The 22358-nt window shown below is 37.4% G+C and overlaps 1 protein-coding gene across 5 annotated transcripts in view; it reads left to right on the top strand.

Annotated features, from left to right (window-relative positions):
• Positions 1-22358, top strand: part of SUPT3H (SPT3 homolog, SAGA and STAGA complex component) — a 254005-nt gene that overhangs the window by 188180 nt on the left and 43467 nt on the right. For all 5 annotated transcript variants that reach the window (XM_058836072.1, XM_058836069.1, XM_058836071.1 and 2 more), the window contains 5 exons: positions 10287-10362; positions 13077-13189; positions 13895-14002; positions 14472-14660; positions 17081-17191. In XM_058836072.1, the coding sequence (XP_058692055.1) occupies positions 10287-10362; positions 13077-13189; positions 13895-14002; positions 14472-14660; positions 17081-17191 (597 nt within the window). The remainder of the gene's footprint in view (positions 1-10286; positions 10363-13076; positions 13190-13894; positions 14003-14471; positions 14661-17080; positions 17192-22358) is intronic.

The raw sequence follows: 22358 nt of genomic DNA, 5'->3' as shown, positions 1-22358 counted from the left end.
ATAAGGGTCTAACTGAATAGATTGTTCCAAATTAGTCAAATTAGCTGATGGTTTTAATTAGCTTAATTCTAAATGCTAAATCATGTTGTTAAATCCCAGAATCTTCATGTTTTCCTCTCTAACATTAGAAAGAGAAAAGAGAAAGTAGGGTGAAAAATAGAGTCATTTGCCAATTAAATAGACTGGCTTTGTGAAAATTATCTTTATATGATTCTATTTCTCATGTATGTAGTAGAGATAATTCTCACAAGGCTACTATGAAGACAAATTCGTATTTAAAGTAATTAAGAAACAATAATGAATAGCAGCATAGAATTTTTTGCATACTTAAATTATAATATTAAATATTTCAATTAACTTTTGACAGAGGAAATATTCACATCGGGCCAAGTTCTGTTGTCAGTGAAGGGAGTCCCAGTTAAAAGCAAAAAGGGCATAATGCTTTTGTTCAAAGCCTGTCACTTCAGACAGCAATTTTTAGTGTCTCCTTTCCTTACTCTTCATACCTGGCACTCTGTGAGGTTTGATTGTGCTTTTTTTCTCCCCAGCCTGTGCAAGCTGGGAATATACAGCTATGGTGCATCGTGGCATCACCACACACAAACTTTGCACTACTTTATGATCTATGCAAATAGAATGGAAGCTTTGAAATGAGCCTTAAATGTTATTAATTCATAATATTATTAATTCACTCAGCCATGCTCAGATATCAAATTGGTAGCGGAACTCAGGTAGAAGTTCTGAATTTTGAGTCTGGTTCACTTTCAGGTCAGGAAGTCTGGGCTGTTCAAAGAGCAGCCAATTTAAACCAGTGATGCAGAGACATCTGTCTGTTAGAAATTGCTTTGAGAAATCGTAGAATCACCGAATGGTTTGTGTTGGAAGGCTCCTTAAAGATCTTCCCTTTCCAACCCCCTGCCATGACAGGGACACCTTCCATTATCCCAGGTTGCTCCAAGCCCTGTCCAACCTGGCCTTGGACACTTTCAGGGATGGGGAAGCCACAGCTTCTCTGGGAAACCTGTGCCAATGTCTTACCACTCTCACAGGGAGAGTGAATTCCACTCCTAATATTCCATCTAACCCTTCACTCTGGGAGTGGGAAGCCATTCCCCGTTGTCCTGTCCCTCCATCCCTTGTCCCAAGTCCCTCTCCAGCTCTCTTGTAGCCCCTTTAGGCACTGGAAGAGGCTCTAGAGTCTCCCTGGATCTTCTCTTCTCCAGGCTGAACACCCCAAGCTCTCCCAGCCTGGCTCCATAGGAAAGGTGGTCCAGCCCTCTGAGCATCTTAATGTCCTCATCTGGAACCATTCCAGCAAGTCCACATCCTCCTTTTATTGGGGACATGCACATCTCAGGCAATTCCTCCTGGTCACTGTTTTTCTAAGGGAAACATTTCCTCTTTAGCTCAGTGTATGACTCACTTGTTCCCTGAATTTCATTATGTGATTTTTATCTGGAATTCCATGTCTTGCAATTATCAAATTAGAAAGGCTTTTCCAAAAGACTAAAGCCCCAACCACAGAATTAGAGTCAGTGGTGTAAATACCACAAGTTGAGAAATGTCTGTATGCTTCTGGTGTTAAGGAAGCAATACATTTTTGAGTACCATTCTGTATTGTTCTCTGGTTACAGCAGACAGTACCAGACAAAATAAATCTGAGTAGTTCTGCATTATCTAGTCATATGCCAAGGAGAGAACATCTATGAGTATTTAGTATCATGCATTTTAGTTTTAATTAATTAATTTTAATGTTTTCCTTTCAGACATTCATGGATACACTTACATAATGTAATCATAAAAGTTGATAGATTTGTACTTGTCATGGAAAATGTCTGAGCTAAACTGTTCTCTTCATGCATTCTAGGTGCAACCTTAAACACCTTAAATCTAGGTGTTTATAGGGTGGCACCCTACAGCTATTGAAATTAATTGAAGCTTTGCAGGGGACACTACAGAATTAGGAATTCACCTCTAAGTTGTAAGACCCAATCCTAACAAGTGGATTGCTGTACTGCACACCAGATTACTTATAAATATTGCAAAAATTTTGTGTCTTTTTAATTTGTGTGTGTATATTTTGCCATCATTTTGGAAATCTGTCTTTAAAAAAAACAAAACCAACTTTCAAGAAGCAACCTAACTGGAAAAACACAAACCATTAATTATAAACCTTTTTCATTCTCTGACTGAATGAACATCACCTGCCAAGCATGCCTGCATGGATATGCCTGTAGCATTATATTGCTTCTGAATCTCCTGCACAGAATAGTAATTATTCTTGTGCAGGATGACAAAAAAAGGCAGGTACTGTGAGAACTGGCTGTGCAACTGGGAATGAATACAAGTCTGTTTTATTAAGAGCAAGGGAAAAGACAGAATTATAATCATTAAAAACAAGAGGATTCAAAAGAATATGTATTTTTCATATGGTTTGAAACTTACTCTGCTTTCTGCCAGTCAAAATTTTCCTGAATCTTATGATCCTCTTGTTAGAGTGAAGTTTCAGGAGTGCATTTCAGAGTCTCTGTCAACAGACTTGATTAACAGAGTTAACCTTACAGGACAACAAGTTTTGTCACAAATGTTTCATATTAGTATGTACCTTGGGTACACTTCCCTTCCTTTTCAGCATAAAGAGTGTAAGAACAATTCTCTTGAAGACTTCCTTTCATTTCTCATTTAACATTAGTAAAACTCTCAAACGTCTTTTTAGAGCCATGTATCGATGGTGGCTATTAACAGGGCAGAGTTTTGCTATGCAGGTTTTTTTAAAATTAGGTTTATTCTTTTATATGCATTTACCAGATAATGCCAGTGAGTGAGAGAGGGCTGGTCCCAAACTTCCCTCCTGCTGAGTTTACAGACTTTACTGAGTGTATTTCTTAACAAGTTGTGACTCTAAAGTGAGTAATTCTGGCCATGTTGTAGCTGGATGAATAGATAGAATATGCCTGGCAATTGAGTTTCACTTTAACTCAGTATGTCTAGGATTGATTGCCAGGTTAACTTTAGCCTGAAGCAACCACCTTCACCTCCTGCCATTCCATTTGGATCAGTAGGAGCAGGACTGGATCTCCCAGCTCTCTCCCACACCCAGGATGGTGAGAAATTGTGAGATGTGTTGTGCCTGTATTTTGCCCCATAAATAGCCTTGGGGCAAAAGCCACTCTTTGAGTTTCTGGCCACAAATCCAAAGAGTGTGTCAGCTAAAAGAAATATTTAAAAAATAGAGTGTGATGGCTGATTTTGACTGCCACTAAGAAAAAAATTAAAGCTCAAGTTGCAAAAGAAGTTGCTTTGCCGTTTGTGTCTCCTACACCTTGCAGTGATCCCTGTTTCGGTGACTGCAGGATTTAGTGGTGAGATGCTAAAGCTGTTTATATGAACCTCATTCATGAATGGATGCAGAGTTAGGGTAAGTTTTCAGAGGAATGCTATCCAGAAGATATAAAGGTAGCCTCATATTAACATGGTATGTAAAGTTTTTGATGCATAGCCAGATGGAAACCAAAGGAAAGTGCTACAATGTCCTCAACCAGAAAAGTGAGGGAAGTCAGTAGTCTTGATATATTAATATATCAATATATCCCACATAACTTTTTTCATTTGGTAGCATAGTTTATCCAAAATTATTTTATGTTTTTTGGAAAGCACTGATAGAAGATAGCCATAAATTTAACACATAGTTTTGCAAAATTCATGATGATACTTATTACAGAAGAAAAAAATATTTTCCTGTAGAAATCAAAGGTATTCCATGAAATGGAAATGTTTCGTTTCCAGGTTCCTGCCCCACATTTCAGACTAGCAGTAATAAATTTAGACAAGGAATTTGGATATGATATGGAACTGGTTCAAATAAATACAGTATGTGTAGATTTTGCATATGTTCAAGGGCAAAGTATTACAGGGACAGTGAGTCCCTATCAGGAGGTCAGTATTATTTATTCCTTAAGCAATGAGATCATGGCTGCTGGGAATTAATCTATTCATTTTGTTATTGTCTGTGCAATTTCATTTGCTTTTTCTTCATAATTCCCTTGAAATTTTTACATAATCTTAAATCGTTCTGCCAGCTCCCTTCCTACTACTTATCTGCATGTACTTTGCTAGATTACATGTTTCATAATTCCAGGGAGATGAATGGAGTTAACTTTCAGCTGGGCACAAAGCTGCCGTTGTTTATTCTTGAATTGCTTGGAGATCAGAGCAGGAACTGAATTTACTGAGTCATTCTTCACTCTTGGCCCTTGCTTGGCCCTGAAATGGAAGTTGTAGCCCTGCTGATGCTGGTGTTATTCACCCTCACTCATCACTCACTCCTCATTTCACTTTGTGAGGATTCCTGAGCTGTGCAGAGTAGACCTAATCCAACATCTCTTGGGCTCCATTGCTGATGGCCACAGATGATGAGCTTCAGACAAATTCACAGATGTCATTCATTTGACATTTTAAACACTGAGTTCAGGATGGAGTTGCTCACTCAAAGTGTCTAATGTCTTTTTTACAATAAAAGGACTTTAGATGACTAATTATGTCTTCAGTTCTTCAAGTGACTTCCATCTTTTGTCTCTGGACAGACGTTCTACTATGAAGATTATAACTTGTAAAGTATATTTCAATTAATATTTAATTAATCACCCTTTTTTCTTGTCATTTACAGTTGTAGATCCTTAAAATCTCTGTAACAACTGAGATTTTTAAGGTTTTAAGGTCTTAGACTCTGTTTATTGCAGGGAATGATGCTAATAATACTGTGGAGAAAAAAGCAAAACTATTTTTTGCTGTGAAAATACATTAAAATTGAGATCAGCTTGGCCTACCAGAAGAAGACCTCATATTTTCTTCTTATATTGGGAACGTTATTCTAAGCACATGAGCACTCAAAGCTTTCATTAAATCAAAGGTCCTAACTTTGCTATGCAGACTTGTTCAGCTTAATGGCTGCTGCAGAATGTATAGTATATTCTGTAAGAGGTGGATAAAAAAGAGGTGTATGGTATGTTCTGTAAGAGGTGGATAAAAAAGAGGTGTATGGTATGTTCTGTAAGAGGTGGATAAAAAACCCTGGATGTGTGTACTTCATAGCCAAATCAAGTATTACGTTACAAAACCTATTGATCTTTCCCTGACTGACTTTTTTATTTTTTGTGTAAAACTCTGCTTAGACTTCGAAAATGCTTCATCTTAAGCCCCCATCTTTTTTTTTCTTTACTTACCAGTTCAAGGGATTCTCAGAACAATAAATACCTTTGTCCTCTATGTTACAGCAGTCTTCAGATAGTGATAATCCTCAGATAATGTCAAAATTCAGAAGACTAAAAATGTATTTTCAGCACATTTTGTAAATACTTCAGTATTGAGCTACCTTGTGCTTGATTTCTCAGGGTTGTTTTTTTAATCTAGGTCATTTTTCACAGAATCACAGAATGGTTTGGGTTGGAAGAGGCTTTAAAATATCATCCCATTCCAACCCCCTGCCATGGGCAGGGACCTCTTCTGGTATCCCAGGTTGCTCAGCCTGGCCTTGGACACTTCCAGGGATGGGGAAGCCACAGCTTCTCTGGGCACCCTGTGCCAGAGCCTCCCCAACTTCACATGGAGGAATTCCTTCCCAATATCCCATCTAACCCCTCCCTTTCCCCCTTGTCCTGTGACTCTATCCCTTGTCCCAGGTCCCTCTTCAGCTCTCTTGGAGCCCCTTTAGGCACTGGAGGGGGCTCTGAGCTCTCCCTGGACCCTTCTCTTCTCCAGGCTGAACAGCCCCAGCTCTCCCAGGCTGGCTCCATAGGAAATGTTCTCCAGTCCTTGGAGCATCTCCATTGCCCTACAACCATCCTACAGTTTGGGCCTTGACCACTCTGCAGTTTTTGTCCTCCCTCCCCAGAGCTGTCAGGCACAGCGCACAGTTGCCTCTTATTCTCCAGTCTAAATGAAAAATAAATTACTTAGCATTCTATTCCAGCAATATCAGCCCTTGCAGGGTGGCTTTGCTTTTCTCTGGGGTAGCCACCTGGCTCCTTTGAAACCATGATAAACCCACAATGAGACTTCTTGAGCAGAGGGAATCAGGGAATCATGCCATAAGATGAATATATGAGGGTTTGGGAAGCCAGCACCTTCATCCCAACATTGTTGCCAAGCACGGGGGTGTCCAGCCGTGCCACATACGTTTTTCAAATGTTCCAGCTTAGCAGCTCCTCGGCACATTTCCTCCAAACACGGAGCAGTCAGTGAGCAAGTTAAAGTTTGGCCTCCTGCCTTCTTCCCCCCACACAAAGAGCTTTGTATGTCAAGTGTGAAACCTTCAAAACGGAATAAAAATAAGATTATTTTTCATCCTGGATGGTAGGTGACAACGTGCAACTCTTTACCTTTTTCTTTCCTTTCCCTTTTTAGTTCTTTATGCTGAAAGAAAGATATAATGCACCACATTTTTGGAAGACTAAGCAGACATTTACTGTGCCAGGTCCTATCTACTGCATCCTTCAGCATGTTCCAAGGAAAGCATGCAAAGTATTTTAACTCTGCTGTACAGCACATAACTCAGCTTCTTAACTGCTCAGAGTGACTAGTACTACTAGAGAGGGAGTAAAAACTATTTATTTTTAACTTTTTTGCTATATCAGTTGAGCAGTGTCATTGCTGCCATTTGTTGTATCTGCTTGCAAGCTGAGGTTGCTTCAAGGTGGAGTTTCATTAGAGGTTTCACTGTTTCTTCATCTTAGAAAGATTCCCAGAAAACTGGATTTTTTTTCTGATAAAAGAGGACTTCAGTCCTGTTGGAGTGACTTGCTGCTCCTTCCAACAGCAAAATTTATAGAGTTTCACTTGTATAAATTTAAAGTTGTTTCTTCATTTAAACATCTGTATAATTTCTTGTTTAAAAAAAAAAAAAATGAGAGAAAACACAAACAAACAAACAAACCCAAAACTGTGAAAAAGGACAAGTAAGTATCCTTTAGACTTACAGACAAAATTATTTTAACGAATTTTCTGTGACATTCCCAACACCAGATCCCATTTTCTTTAAACTCTTTTTGCCTGGAGTCATGCTATGTTCACAGTAATGGCCTCATTCTTTCTTCTCCCCTTTTATCCCATGTCACTGATTTGTTTTGAGTTTATAAAATATACCTTAGCAGTGCGAAGAGAAGGGAACATTACATTTTTTCAAAGAAGGGATGATATAGGAGAAAAAATACTGCTTGTGATCTTGAGAAGTGAAGAAGAAAGAGATGTTGTCTTTGGGATGGTGTTTCGTTAAAGATGACCCAGCTGTGCCACTCATCTGTTAATTTCTGCTGCATTTGATGGTTATTTGTAGACTATTCTAAAACTAGCAGGACTGAAGGAATGTCTGTCTTTATCCTTCAAACTGTGAGGTTCCATGCCATCGTGTGAGGGATCTTTTGTTAAAGTGAATTAGGATAAAAAGTGAAGTCCAGTTATTTATGGCAAACACTATTTTATTTGGTGGCAGTTTAGAGCATCACCCTGGAATCCATCTTTAAGGAAGAATTATTTTAAAGAGAGAATTGAAGGAAGAAAACAATTTCATTTCACATATATGTAATTAATTTTGCTAAATAAAAATATTTGTACAGAGAGAAAGCAACTCTGTATTTATATCTTATATACTAAATAAATAAAGTATTTATTTAGTATATAAGAACAACATTAAATCCAGTGTTTAGACAACAACTGTAGACAATTTGTAGAGAGGAATTAAGCCTCTATTGGAAAAATCCCTCAGCAGCACCATTCTTTTAATAAACCTTTGAGTTTTTCACTTTTGAAGAAACTTGTAATACTTATAATGAAACCTGTAGTCTTTGACAGTCTGCATTTTCAGAGCTTTGTGGTCTATTTGCTGAGAGTAACCATTGCTAAATCACTTAATTTAACATAACTGCTTTTGGGATTAATCTGGTTTTGCAGTTTCCATATTACATTATAGGATGCCTGTTAAAGTTAAAAGTATCCTTGTCAAATTTCTACATGTTGGAGTTTTTTTATCATCTCATGTTGGACTTTGGAGAAGAATTCCTCACATTACCATGTCATATGATTTTGGTTTTCCATGCCTTCCTTGTTGTTTCAAGGGGTGTTAAATCCCTAGGAGGGCTGGATGTGAAGGGTAATAGCCAATGGTTAAACATATAGGTGGCAACAGGAAAAAAGAAGGATTACAGAATTTAAAACACATTGCAAAAAATCACAGCTTTTCAAATTACTTGAGGAAGATATCTCTTAATTATGTGAAAAATTAAACCCCAAATTAGAGGCTTTTATAAAGCATAAAGTAGGACTGCTGTTCTAGGATGTATTTTGTGAGAAGTGTCCTGTGCCATGCAGAAGTTCAGATTAGATTATCTCTAGATGCCTTCTGTTTTAAAAAGTATAACTGAATTAACTCAGGGGCAGAGTTGAATTCTGTAATGGGTTGAAGTTGCAGCATAGATTGTGAAAATTATTTTTAAAGGAATACAAACTCAGTCTAGACTTAACATCTTGTTGGAATGGATTAACTGAAAATTTTTATTAATATGAAATGGCAGCTCCTCAAAATATAGTCAGGTTGCCAGAGCCATGCATAGGAGAACTGGAAAATGACTGAATAGAACAGTTTTAGTCACCATGGTGACTAAAGGTCCAAGTACAGTTGAAATGATTGACTGGGTAGAGAAGAAAAGAAAGGACTATCCAGGTGTATTCCTGTCAGCTTGTGGTTGGTTTAGTTTACAGCAAAATTGAACATGTAGAATGTGAAGCAAATCTCGTAAGGGAAGGGTTGGATGATTTTAGGAGAGTGACCTAAAAGAGAATAGAGGAAGAAACTGTGAATTTGAGGTGCTAATTTTATTTAATTTCTTTTCCTACTGATTTGAGAGCTCATAAAGCCAAATGCAGGTTGTATAGCATGGAGACATACAGATATATACATACTTAGCAATAGCCCTATTGTCTTCTATTAAATCAGATTGAAGAACTCTGCAATTTTTATTTCATCAGATGTAAAATTGTTCAGGGTATCAGAGCAAAATTTGTGTCTGTGTGTGGTTTTTCCCTTGTTTTTTGTCCTTGTGTGAGTACATCTGTACTTTTCCTTCTATGTGGATGGTTTCTTGAGCTTCATGGAATCACAGTACAAGCACAAGTCTTGGTACCATCAGCCTCTCCTGACACGACTTTGTATCTGTAGTGACAGTTCAGGTGTGATGATTTATACATTGAATTAGTTTGGAAAACACTTATATTCCTTTCCTTGTTTAAAAAATCTGCTTGATTGAGAGATGGACTAAGCTGTCTGCTTCTGACAGGGACAGTCGTTCTTTTTAATCCAACTACTGCTTCCTGCCTCTGGTATGTGAAGGGTTTAATCTCCTGTGGAGACCAGATCTTTACCTTGTGAAAATCATCCCTGCTCTGTTGAAGTAAACAGAACTGAAGCACCTGCTCAGACCTAACCATGGACTTTAGTGCTGCTTCAACCATGATTCAATTACAGCATCCTGTATATGTGGAGGGGAGGGTGTGCATAGCGTTTGTGGTTTTGTAAATTGACTCTTCTGAGATTCATTCTTTTGGTTGGCCCTGGACTCCATGTGAACTACATTCTTAAATGCAGTAGTGAACATTTGGAGATATTTTTTTCTCTCACAAGCTCTAATTCAATCTAATATCCTTTCTTTTCCTGAAGTGTTCACAAGTTTAAAATTTCAAGCATAAATTAAGAGTGAAAAAAAAATAAACAGACACATGTACCATTTATTTAATACTGTGCATTGAGTGTGGGAAGGGACACTTCAATGTCCTGGTACATCAGTGTGATGGATATTAATTGCACAATTTAGATGTACACAGGTTCAGTTCTGCTCGGTGCAGAACATGTTGGCCTCATTTCAGGAGAACACTTTACTTTTCTGGTCATCTGTAAACACATAGGAAGAATACTCACGTGCTTCAGTTTAAACACACACCTTGGGCAGGGCAGCAGTGCTCAGCACCTCTCTCCTCTCAGCCCTCACCACTGGGCTGGGTGAGCAGTGTGCAGGCAGGTTTTGCAAATAGGAATTGACACGCTCCTCTGGGAAATTTAACTCACAAGACTAATAACCCATCTGTGGTTTATATTTCTGCATCTTGACTTGTTCAATGCATGTTTAATTTGGGAGGGTTGCTTCAAGGTTGTGGCGAGGGCGCTTTGGTGCTATAATTTCTGTTGTGGAATGCAGTTTTGTTGGAATAAGGTACATCGTGTACTTTTACTCTTTTGTCAGAGAGCAGAAAGACAAACACGAACCATGGACTCAGTCCAGTATGCAGAATTCTGTGAAAGTCGGCAATTGAGTTTTTGTAAGTATTATAATGGCTGCAGTATATTAAGATGTTTGATTATTATTTCATTTAATAGCACACCAGAACCTCATTTTTTCTGAAAGCACTTTTATTTCATCCACAATAACAAAACTTTAAATTCTTTGTCTGTGTAACTCCTGGGAACAGTTAATTTAGCAGTTTCAGGCCGCCAGGCAGAGTATTTTATTTGAATATTTACCAAGCTTTCTCTGTGCTCAAATACTGAGCTGGTGGGGATGACTGCAATGATAGAACTGGTGAGGAGTTAATGGATTAAAACCACACTTGCCCAAAGTCTGTCGTGGTGGTGCTAAAGTCCGCACATTAGCTAAGGTTCGTGGCTGCAGGTTTTTCGAATGCCTCTAAAATTAGAGAAGAGCAGCGAGTTTTGCTTTTATTTCCCAATCCGCAGAGACACAAAGAATTTACTAAAGAGTCTTTTCTATTTTAAGCTGTAAGTTCCTGCTGTGGAATTTATTCACCATTAGCCAAGTTCATCAGTATATGCCATTCCAACACTAATAACATGATGACAGAATTAGGGCTTTTCTAGCACTGAAAACCAACTTACTAGAAGTACTTGTGGGCCACAATTATAATGAACTGTAAATTAATGGGCTTGATCATGTAGCAAAACATCATTACAGAAGTGGTTAGGTGATGACGAAGGTTTTAGGTCAAATGTCAGAGAAAGGGAGGTGAAGGAGGCAGTAAAAGTCATGACAAAACAGCACATGATCCTACAACACAGACTAGAACACAGTGGTGTCTTTAAAGAAGTGACCTTATCTCATTCTTCCTTCTAAATTCAAAGAAAGTGTGACTCATTTATGGCAAATAAATGACACATTTGAGATACTGTTCTCCATCAGCAAATGTCAGCAAACGTAGGAAAACATGTTTTGTAAGCATTTCTTTTTCTAATTCAATATGTTTTTTATGTTTAGTTATAATTTGGTATCACACATCTGTGAGCCATTAGATAAATGATACTTCAGATTAGGGTGACTTCAGGAAATGAGAGGTTTGTGATAAAGTCATTTTTCAAACCCCAAAATTGCCATCTGGAGACAGATCAAATAAAAATCTTAAATTTGCAAAATAAAATAGAATGTTGCTGACCAAGAGATTGTGATCTATAAAAATATCTCAGTGCTATTTTCACGGTGTTTTTAAGTGACCATGTCTATATGGTTATTTTTCACTGACATTTAATATCATTAAAGAATAAGAGAATTACAGTGGTTAGAAAATAGTACCAAGAGAGACTTGGGCACAAATTCAATTGCACAAAATGAGCTGAATTAGACAGGACGTACTAAAGGCTATGCAGAACATTTGTCTAAAGGCGTCTTTTACTTATTTATTTCAGTAAAAATTGATTGTGTTACTATGTTTAACAAAGTGTATTGCTGTAATACAAGCCCTTAAAACATGTGTGACAAGAGAATAAACCTGGAAGGGACTTCTAGAAACCTGTTCTAAAAATATATATTAATAATCACATCTCCAGGTATCTCTGCACTTTTAAAGACAGGCAAAAGAAAAGGTCCCTCAAAGAATCAAGTACTACTGAATTGCAAACTTAAATTTTAGGGAACATTTTGTGATCATTTATCTCCCCCCTTCCCCTTCCCTTCCTTTCTCCCCTTCCCTGCCCTTCCCTGCCCTTCCCTACCCTTCCTTTTCCTTCCCTTCCTTTCTCATTCTATTGTTTGTTTTCCTTTCTTTGGTGATGCAATGTAGCCTTCCATTACCTCCTGAATGAAAGTAACCATTATTTTGACCTTTTTTCTGTTTAACACCTGACTTTTGTGTAGCTTTTTAGTCCTGATTAAAAACTCTTTTTTGAAAGAGTTGTTTCCACTTCCTTCAGATGATTTTTCCACCTTGTATTTTCTTCATTTTGGTTGTCCTGTCTCGCAAACAGCCCTCATGAAGATCTGTCTCAATAGCTCCTTTCTGTCCACAGATTTCTATGATCATCTTGTCCACCACTGACCTAAGTAAGATCATCCTCTTTTTCCCTCCTTTTACTCTCTAAGCAAATATTACATTCTATTGTCCCATATTTTTCTCTGCGCTTTTTCTGACTTGATCTCACCCATTAGCAGTGTGAAGTTCTTGTATGAATGTTGACTATACATCTATCCTTACTTCTTTATATCCAAAGCACACTTAAAAAACACTCTTGTACAAATAATTTTGGCTCACTTGTCAGCACCTCAGCTCTGTAAAGTTAAACACCAGGACTTCCAAGTTCTTCTGCCTTTCATTTGTGTTTGCTATTGTTAATACAATTATATCAATTTTATCTGGACTCATATTTGTATTGATTTATTTTAGTGGGTTTTTTTTAATTCATAGAAGATGTAATGCAATAATTTTATTTATTTCACAGTAATATACTCTAAAGAAGGTTTGTCCAGTCCATACTCCTCTGAGGTTGACCCTTCCTTGTTCTGAAATCTCCTGTGGGATCAGTTAGCTTGTGTTTTTTCTCCTTGTTCCTTGCGCTTATGGGTCTCCAAAATGTATGAAATAACAGTCTTTCCCCACTGGTTCCATTGTGATAATTCCTTCTTTGGCCAATCAAATCATGCTCACACTAATTGCTTCAATTTTGCAGTATTTCTGTAACCCAGAAAATGGATTATTTTGCCCTATCTGTCATTAACTTCTCTTTTTCCCCTTATGGTTTTAACTGACAGCAAAGAAAGCATCCAAATTCCGTGACTGGCTGGACTGTAGCAGTATGGAAATAAAGCCAAATGCAGTTGCAATGGAGATTTTGGCATATTTAGCATACGAGACTGTGGCCCAGGTAAGGGACTGATTTAACTCTAGTGAAAATGAATTAATTACTCTTGGAGGTACTTCAACCTCAGGGTGTGGGTTGTAAGCCCCTTCAGGCTTACAACCCTGAAAATTGTAATCACTGCTTCAGCTCTCCAAACTACCTGGCTTCATGGAATCATGGGATGGTTTGGGTTTGAAGGGACCTTAAGGCTCATCCAGTTCCAACCCCCAGCCATGGGCAGCGACACCTTCCACTAAACCAGCTCAACAATCTGGGCTGTCTTTCAATTTGCTGTGTGACAGATGTGTGCTGTGCTGTGTCCATCCATCTCATACACAAAGAGAAGTGTTTTATAGAGGCTGCAGAGGAGAGGGGAGTCCAGCACAAACCTTTTTCAAGTCCAAACTGAAACCACACACTTTGCTATGTGACCTTTGGCAGTGTGCTGAGGCTCATTCAATCCCATTGCACAACTGGATTAGAAAGAAGGATTTCCTGGAAAACAAAATGTTACCTTAGTGCCAAGCCAAGCCCTCTTGGGTAGATAGATTGCTCCATATATTTACAGAAGTGGAAAAGAAAGGCTCTTTAGGCTGAAATATCTGGATTACTATTTTCATCTGAGAAACACTGAGAATATTCTGGTTCAACCCACAGCCCTTACTCTCCCACTGTTACAATGTCATTTTTAGTACCATGTCAGTAACCTCACCTGTTTTGCCCCTCCAGCTGGTGGACTTGGCCCTTTTGGTTAAACAGGACATGACTCCCAAAGCTGGTGACCCATTCAGTCATGCCATATCTGCCACCTTCATACACTACCACAACTCTACTGAGGTAAAACTTGCTTTTTCACATATAAATGTATTTTATGTTTTGTTTTTACATGTATTTTCTCCAGAGTTTTCATTATTGAATGTGGTATTGGTACAGATTTCTGTTATGGAGTTTATAAACTTTGAAGTTATGGATCTAGATGGAAAGACATTAAATTTTAATTCTGAATGTTAAATACTTAGCAGCATCTTTATAAGGAAATAAAAATACTTTTTTTTTGAAAATTCCTTTTCTCTGTGTTCAAGGGTCTGTTGCAAATTTGGAGATAAAAGTTTTTTAAATTGGCAAGTGCACTAAGTACTGTGTTGCATGCATTGATATTATACAGATATTGTAGTAACTTCCAGAATGAGAAAGCCAAATTCTGTACTGCATGTCTTCCAACAGGGAATCTGAGAAGGAAATAATTGGGGTGGGGTTTATTTGTGATTTGATTACATTTTGGCTGTTTGACATCTTGCTTTTACAGCCGCATCTCTTAGGGCAATCTACGAGTGTGAAGACCAGCCTTGAGTCCCCTGAGAACACACCACCCCCTACACCCACTCCACCAGCATCAGCAGGGCAGCAGCACCTTGGGAAAACCCCCTCAGGAGCCTTGGGGAATGGTGGAATTGGACAGGACTCCACCAAATCCAAACAAAGGAAAAGAAAAAAGGTATTTAGTGTACAATCCTGGAGGGAAAAAAAAAAGAAAAATGAAAAAGAAACCAAAATATCCTCAGGAAATCATCACAGAATCACAGAATGGTTTGGGTTGAAAGAGCCCTTAAAAATAATCTCATTCCAATCCCCTGTCATGGGCAGGGTCACCTTCCACTAGACCTGGTTTCTCCAGCCTGGCCTTGGACACTTCCAGGGATTTGGCAGCCACAGCTTCTCTGGGCACCCTGTGCCAGGGCCTCACCTCCCTCACACTGAATAATGTGTCTAGTCTTAAATATTGATTTTGACCAATATGATACATTAATGGCCATTGTAATTGTAGGGCCAAATGTGTGGTTTGGTGCTTTTTTTCTATCAGAATTCTGCTAAATTTTCCTAATGTATTTTGTTAAGGTGACAACTGCTGCTTCTAAGATAACCTGCTGCTCTAAGGCACAGAAATTGTGACCACCCCAAATGAACATCCCCTTCTCTGACAGGGGCAGCAAGCACAGGTTTTAAGGGTCAAAATACAAGCAAAACATACAAAGGGCTGCTTGTGATTTTCCTGATCCCAGCAGCTTGAGGTGACTGCTGCCCTTGCCTTTAACAGCTTTGCCTGACTTGCTTTGTTTTTATACCAATTGTTTACATTCAAGCTAAGTGTTTGTTAACTTTGCATAAAAAAGGGGTCTCATACTCAGAGTATGAAATATAAGTGTTACAATTCCTGTCTTTTGTTGCAGAGTCTTGGTGTTCTGACAGGGATACATGTACCCAAAGCCCACACGAGAAATCAATGTGATTAAATGAACTGGATAGGAAAACCTGTGCTGGTCACTTGGGGCTGTTTTGAAGAAATGTGATGGCAGCACTCATTTTGCTGAAAAGCAATGGCATGACTTGGGATTTTATCAAGTGTTTTGTTATTAAAAAATACTCAGTTTTCAGTGTAAAACTGATGATTTCTACAGTGATAAGGTAGAAAAAAGTATTTTCTTCTGGTGTTATCAGTGCTGTGGAGAGTCCTGAAGGGTTCAACTTCCTCCTGTCCTTATTGTACACTGTGTATAAAGCTTTTAGTGAATCCTGGAAAGACTTCTGCTTTTTCCTCTTCCTTTTTATGTTATATTTGATTATGTTTCATTCCTGTGGCTGATTTTCATTATAATTCCTAGGAACAGAAATTTAGCTGGAGGTGTAGTTTTTGATACATTGTATTTTACTGATGCTGAGAGTTTAAGACCTTAGTGTTTAACTGAATGACTTTGAAAATAGTTATATTTGAAAAAGTACCCAGTTTTAATTAAATATTCTCATGATTTATTCCATTTGCTTAGGTATCTACTGGATATAAATGAGGCAAACAAGTTAACTTGGTAAAAAATACTATTTTTAGGCCACGAAGGCACAGTCCAGCAGAAAATATTTGAGTTTCATATTCCCTTTATGGATGTCAATCAGCAGAAGAATCTGCCATCATATTATGAATAATTCTGTGTGTACTCACAGGCTCCAGTGGACTCAGTGCTCTTGAAAATAAAACACTGTAAAAAATACCCCGATTTTGAGAGCATTAGGATATGATGTGAACGTATGAGGGGGCTGTGGATGTGTATACATTAAACTTCTGGGTATAATTAAAGTTTTTGTCACTCTCAGTGCACTCACAATTTTCATTAATTTATTGCCAAGCAGCCATCATTAGATAAGTAATCTGAATTCTGGCAAGCAGCTGTGTCTAAGTGGAGCCTAAACCAACATTTCAGGTTGGCTAACAAGGAGAGAAGAGTAACTTTCTCTTAAAATCACAGGAATATTATTGTACAATCAGTGTGCTGGTAGTATTGAATTATTATTTTTACCTATTTAGGCTCCATAATCAAAAAAGTTACTTGAAATTTTTCCAGTTCAAGATAATTCAATTTTTTTTTCCATCCTTCTAACACCATTATGTCACATGTTTCAACTTCAGATTTTACGTTGATAATACTCAATGGTGATTTTGGTGTCAAATTGTTTTCCACTTCAGGTGCTTGTTCAATATTTTCCCCACCCCTTGACATCATAATAAGAGTCTGAAGTGTTTTTAAAATAGTTTCTGTGGTTATTGCATTATGACTTATATGACCCTTTCATTTTAGTTTGAACATTTTCTGCTCTTTTCAATTACAACATAGAACAGCACTAGGTGAAAGATTTAAAAGGACTAACGGTGTTCTTTGGATCTCTTAAGCAAAGTTCATGTAAAAGTCCTCTTTAATTTGTTAATAGCTTTTTTCTCTCTGATGTAGTGTGTGGCACCAATGATGTGTGTCCTCATGAAAAAAAAAAATTGGTCCATTTTATAAAGGTTTATTTTCATACTTTATGTACTGTGGGTCTGTTGTGTGTTTTTGATTTAGTCACAATTTATGTGTTTTTCTGTTGCAGAGCACTGCAGCCTGTGGGATGGAGGCTCAAAGTGATGCCATCCAGCCCAGCCACATCAGAGAGGCCATTCGACGCTACGGCCACAAGATTGGCCCTCTTTCCCCATTCACAGTACGTAATAACAGAGTTATAAAAAGTTATATTTATAATCTTAAAGAACTCTGATTTTCAAGTGGTCAAATGAAGAAGCTTTGGAATTGTTGAGAGCAATTTGTGGTGACTGTAATTTTCTTTATAAAAGTGGCATAATTCTCTTGGGAAATAAAACTTAGTAATTTCTGTCTCTTTTTGGAAAGTCAAAAAAAAAAGTTTTTTTTTTTCCTTTCAAATATTATTTTCTTTCAATTACAAATTATGCTTTTTTGTTAGTGCTTAAATTTTCTGTTTTTCCAAAGTTTAGGTTTACAGTTATTTTAAATTATATGTATTCCAATATGGTGAAGAGCACTTTATATTCTAAAATTAGTTTTGTGTCAGATACGTCTTCTATTGGATGTTGAACTCTCAAGTGACACATTTACGGCTGGGGAAAGAAGAGAATGGGTTTTTTAGACAACTTTGAACCTCCACTGAAATGTAATAGAACTGAGCTTGTGGTAAAACACTGGTGGGTTCTGAGGTTTTGCCATCATTTTTTCTATGCAAATTGCAAATCCATTGTTCAGAGCAGCCAAACGAATTCTTTATTTAATTTTCTCAGCTGATGAAAATGTGAAAGCAGTTCATCTCCAATGTCATAAATTGGGGTCATTTTCTTCTCATCTACTGTTCTGTGTGGCATTTATCCTGCTTACCTCAGAATATGTGCATTTAGAAAATAATAAATGTCAAAGAAATCATGACAGGAAAAAACAAACAAAATCCACCAAAGGATTTGGGAGATTTAGGATTTCAGCCCCTAAAAATCAGGAAGAAATTGTCCAGTTTCTGAGAGATTTTAGGAAAGGAAATTTATTCTGAATTTGGGTGAATTCATTTATGTAAACGTGATACAGAGGTACATGAAGGCCATAAATATAAAGGAAATAGCAGGACTTCAGAAGCAAGGATCAAAAGAAAATAAGAGAAAATGAGTAGATGAAGCTATAATTTTGCTAGTGCCAAAACTAATCAGTGCTTTTACAGATGGCAGTGAAAGTTTGATTTATTAATGATAATTAATAAGCAATTACAATGTCTTTATGTAACTTCACCTTTCTCTTTTGCCACACAAAAATGCTAGATTAATGTCATGTAAAGCATGGGGTAGGATTTCCAGTCCAAAACAGAAAGATGTCTTTAGCAGAAGTAAGAGATGTAGTTAAGAATATGGCAATAGCTTCTGAAAGCAGAGAATGTATTTAACTTGATTTTCAAAATGTAAAGAGCTCACATAAACAGCTGCAGAAAGGTGAATCTTCCTTTCCTGACCCTCACTAAAAGTGCCTTGGTCAATTATTAACCAAAGTTCAAATTTTTTCTTCAACCACAAGGTATAATAAAATACCCTGGTTTTAGCTGGGAATTTATGTCCTCCATTCTTGTGAACTTCCCAAGCAGTGCAACTGAACAATTTAATTTGTTAACATTACCTACAGTCAACGTGGTTGATGAGAGGAGCAGATCTTGTTCCCTTTGAACAAGCCAAGAATAAGAGGGAATCTTGGGTCAGCTTCTGGATGCCTACAGATGTTGTAAAGCTGTAACACAATTCTGCTTTTAATGACAAGGCTCAGGAAAAGTATTTTGAGAGGTACTGCAGAGTCTGTATTTAGGTCTTTTCCCCTGTGAGTGCCCTGATCGGAGTTTTGGGGAGAGATGTGGCAATGACAATTGTCCATGCAGCAAACAGAAATTCTAGGTCTTAATTTGGCACAAATGCGAATGTGAGTACTGAGTGCCCTCTGCAATCTGCATTAAAGCAGATTTCCACAACAAAAAGAATTTAATGATGGCCAGACCTGGGGGCATGTGTGTAGCCAAACTTGAGGAAATGAATTAACAGAACTGATACAAATTTTTATGTAATCAGGGATGGCCATCTCCTCAGATCTCAGCAGCATGTCTCTGTGTGACACAGCCCATGTAGGCAGTGAAAAACCTTGGTAAAATATTAGAAGTCTGAGCTGTTCTCTGCAATGTCTGAGGAGAAAATTGTGTCAGAAGGATCGAAACCCTGCCCTGAATGCTTTGAAGCAGCTAGAAGGGGTATTTTTATGGATCATTGTAATAACCAACAGACTGGCAGTTGTCAAGGGGCTGCTGCATTCAGAAAGTTCATACCTGAACCCAAACCACCAGGGGATTGGTTTTCTAACAGGAAAAATGGAATTGAACAGTTGTGTTGTCCTACACAAGCATGGATGATGTGGAAAGAGAGCTGCCAATTGCATCCCAGAAGTTCTTAAGGAAAGGCACTTTTGAAAAAAGACAGAGTTGAGGAGTGAGAAAGCTTCCTGCTTTTTCAAGCTACTGAATAGCTCAGTCCCATACATAGAATTGAGATTTAATTTCTGTAAAAAGAAAATACAGAAGAATATTTTTCTTTTAAAACGTACATATACTTTTGTTTCCTTAAGATAATGAATATGTATTTGTAAAGCACAGTGATATTTTTTCACATTTTTCCCTTTTTCGCTGTTTCGTCATGATTGTCAGTCTCTTCCATCTGATTTGGTGATAACTGTTCCTAAGGAGTTGGTTTTAGAAGAAGAGTTAAGCTATACAATTTATTCTTTAGCAGTATTTGATGGATGTTGGTTTGGATGGAAACAACACTTTGAAATTTTTATAATCATATGGTAAATGAGAACTAACATTAAACCAGTGAAAATGATCCGTTTGCATTTATTTTGACCTTAATAGCTATGTCAGAATGACTAACATAATTAGAGCATTTAGTTTTTGTCTCCAAGTGCAAGCCACAATGGAAAGCAGCAAGTGTACTCTAGATTCTTCTGCATTGTATCATGTCTAAGGTAGTTTAGACATATGTTTTATCCAAATATTTTCTATTAATGGTATTGGGTGGTGCTCAGTGTTTCCTACTTTAAAGCATGGTCTAGACTTTCAAAAATCAGAGAAATATTAAGCAATAACACCACGTAATTTTGCAAGACAGGAATGGGAAGTCTGGAACTCTCCATCATATTTATATGCAATTCCATGTGCTGTACCTGTGTCTATTTCTACGTGCATTAAAGTTAAGGGAGTGCATACTGAAATGATGTCCAGTCTTGACTGGGCCTCTAGGAATAATCCTCATATCCTTCCAAATAATATTCTGAATAATAGTATTTATTATGCCAAGGTGTTCACAAAAATATTAGGTGGCTATTTCTTACCATGAACACGAGCATAATGTTGCTAGAGACATTATTTTAAGTTATTTGAATTGATTGTATTTCACACAGTTAGGGTAGCAAAAAAATAACTCTTTAAAGAGTATTTATTCTGTGAACAATACACAATGCTGACCTGGAATCTTGATAGGAGCAGCTGTAAGTGTTGCATGAACAGTCTGTAAGTAGTACTTATGACCATGAGAACAGCTCTAGCAAAGAGAGCAGCTCTAGCAAAAAGGACAATTGAGATCCTTTGCTCTGAAATGAAAAGCAAAGTGATCAGCTACAATAGTGAAAGACCACAGGCAAAAAGAACAAGAAAATGTTTCCAAAGCAGATTCTTTGTCTTTAGTTTATGCCAGCTCTGAAATGATGTGTTTCAGATGTTTAGTTAAGAGAAACTGAGTTCACAAATGTAAATTGTAGTCCTGCACAGGCTCATGGCAGACAGTGGCCATTATTCAGCAGCTTGTATGTGTGTAAATGGGGTGTATTGAATGAACAGGGGTATAACCAACATTTCCTTGGGTATTTATGTTTTGGGGAGAATGTTCATTCAGCCTCCCAGGCATTTCAGTTTGAAAAGGCTTGCTAGTCTAAACCTTCTCTTGTTAAATATTTCAGTCTCATAGAATTGCCTATGCAGCATAAAACAATGAATATTTACAAACCTGTGTTTATAATATTGCTTGTGACATTCCCTGCACAAAGAACATGTAACACCAGAGAATGTAATTTGGCAGAGTCTTGGATTATTTGGGCCTTACAGAGCCCTGCCTATACTCTTAGAGGTTCTTAAATAATAAATGCAAGTATCCCATGTGGACTTCAGTAGATTACATATACATGGTAATCATAGTTTCACAATCAAATTATACATTTAGTCAAGGTCTTTTACTTCTGATGTTTTTAAAGTGTTTTTTATTGGTCCTGATTGAGCTCAGCTTTTATGCAAATGCTTAAATCAGTTTCTGTGGTGAAAAACACTGAGGTTCATCATGGATCTTTAATAATTTCAATATAATAAAGATGGCTTTGACTCTGTTAACTTTCCCTAAAAACAAAATCTATGGAATAGTAGCTGATGACCTGGCAAAGCTGAGCTTATGAGAGACTAAACCAGCAGATTCAGGGGGTTGAAAGAAGAGAGGGAAACCTTTAAAATACAAAGGTTAGTGTGGCAGTATGATATTTGTGGAAGAGGACATTTTGAAAAGCCACTTTGGTGTAGGTGCCTTAAATTTCAACAAAAATTCAACTTCACATTCACTGAGTCACAGAATGGGTCAGTTGGAAGGGACCCCTGGAGGTCTTCTGGTCCAAGCTTCCTGCTCAAGCAGGATTCCCCAGAGCACAGGGCACAGAGTCGTGTCCATGGGGCTTCTGAGTATCTCCAGAGATGGAGGCTCCACAACCTGGAATTGTTATCCAGCGGATTTGGTCTGCAACTTAGTCCTCTTAACTGAAAGAAATTTCTTCTTGCATGTTTCAGATCAAAGTAGTAGTGAGAAGAAGTTCTGGAATATAATCTTCAATAATTGCTTCAATAGCCACAATGTGGATACAGTACAGCTGAATTTTTCTAAAGCATTTGAATGATAAAAAGTTTTGAATGCTGTTTCCGAAAGAAATTAGTTACATGGAAACTAAATAAAAAATCTCTGATACTTAGGGTCCTGTAAAATATAGACTGCCCATATTGATATTCATAATCAATTGATACTGATTTTGAAGAAGTCAGTATTTCATTCTTAATCACTTCTCAAAAATGAAATGTATGTATTTCTGTCAAAAGGCATTTGAAAACTTTCCCTTCTGCTACACATTCAATTTCTGATATAGAAAAAGTCAAATTGACATTTTCATGCTTTCTTCTCATTTTGAAAGCAAAAAAAGGCATTTTATTTCATAAAACAGTTACATATTTATGATGTCTTTGTCTGTACTTCAAGCTG

Source organism: Poecile atricapillus, chromosome 3, assembly GCF_030490865.1.
Source record: "Poecile atricapillus isolate bPoeAtr1 chromosome 3, bPoeAtr1.hap1, whole genome shotgun sequence".
NCBI classification, from domain to species: domain Eukaryota; kingdom Metazoa; phylum Chordata; class Aves; order Passeriformes; family Paridae; genus Poecile; species Poecile atricapillus.
Note: the sequence above shows the minus strand (reverse complement) of the source record. Positions and strands in the feature narration are given on the sequence as shown.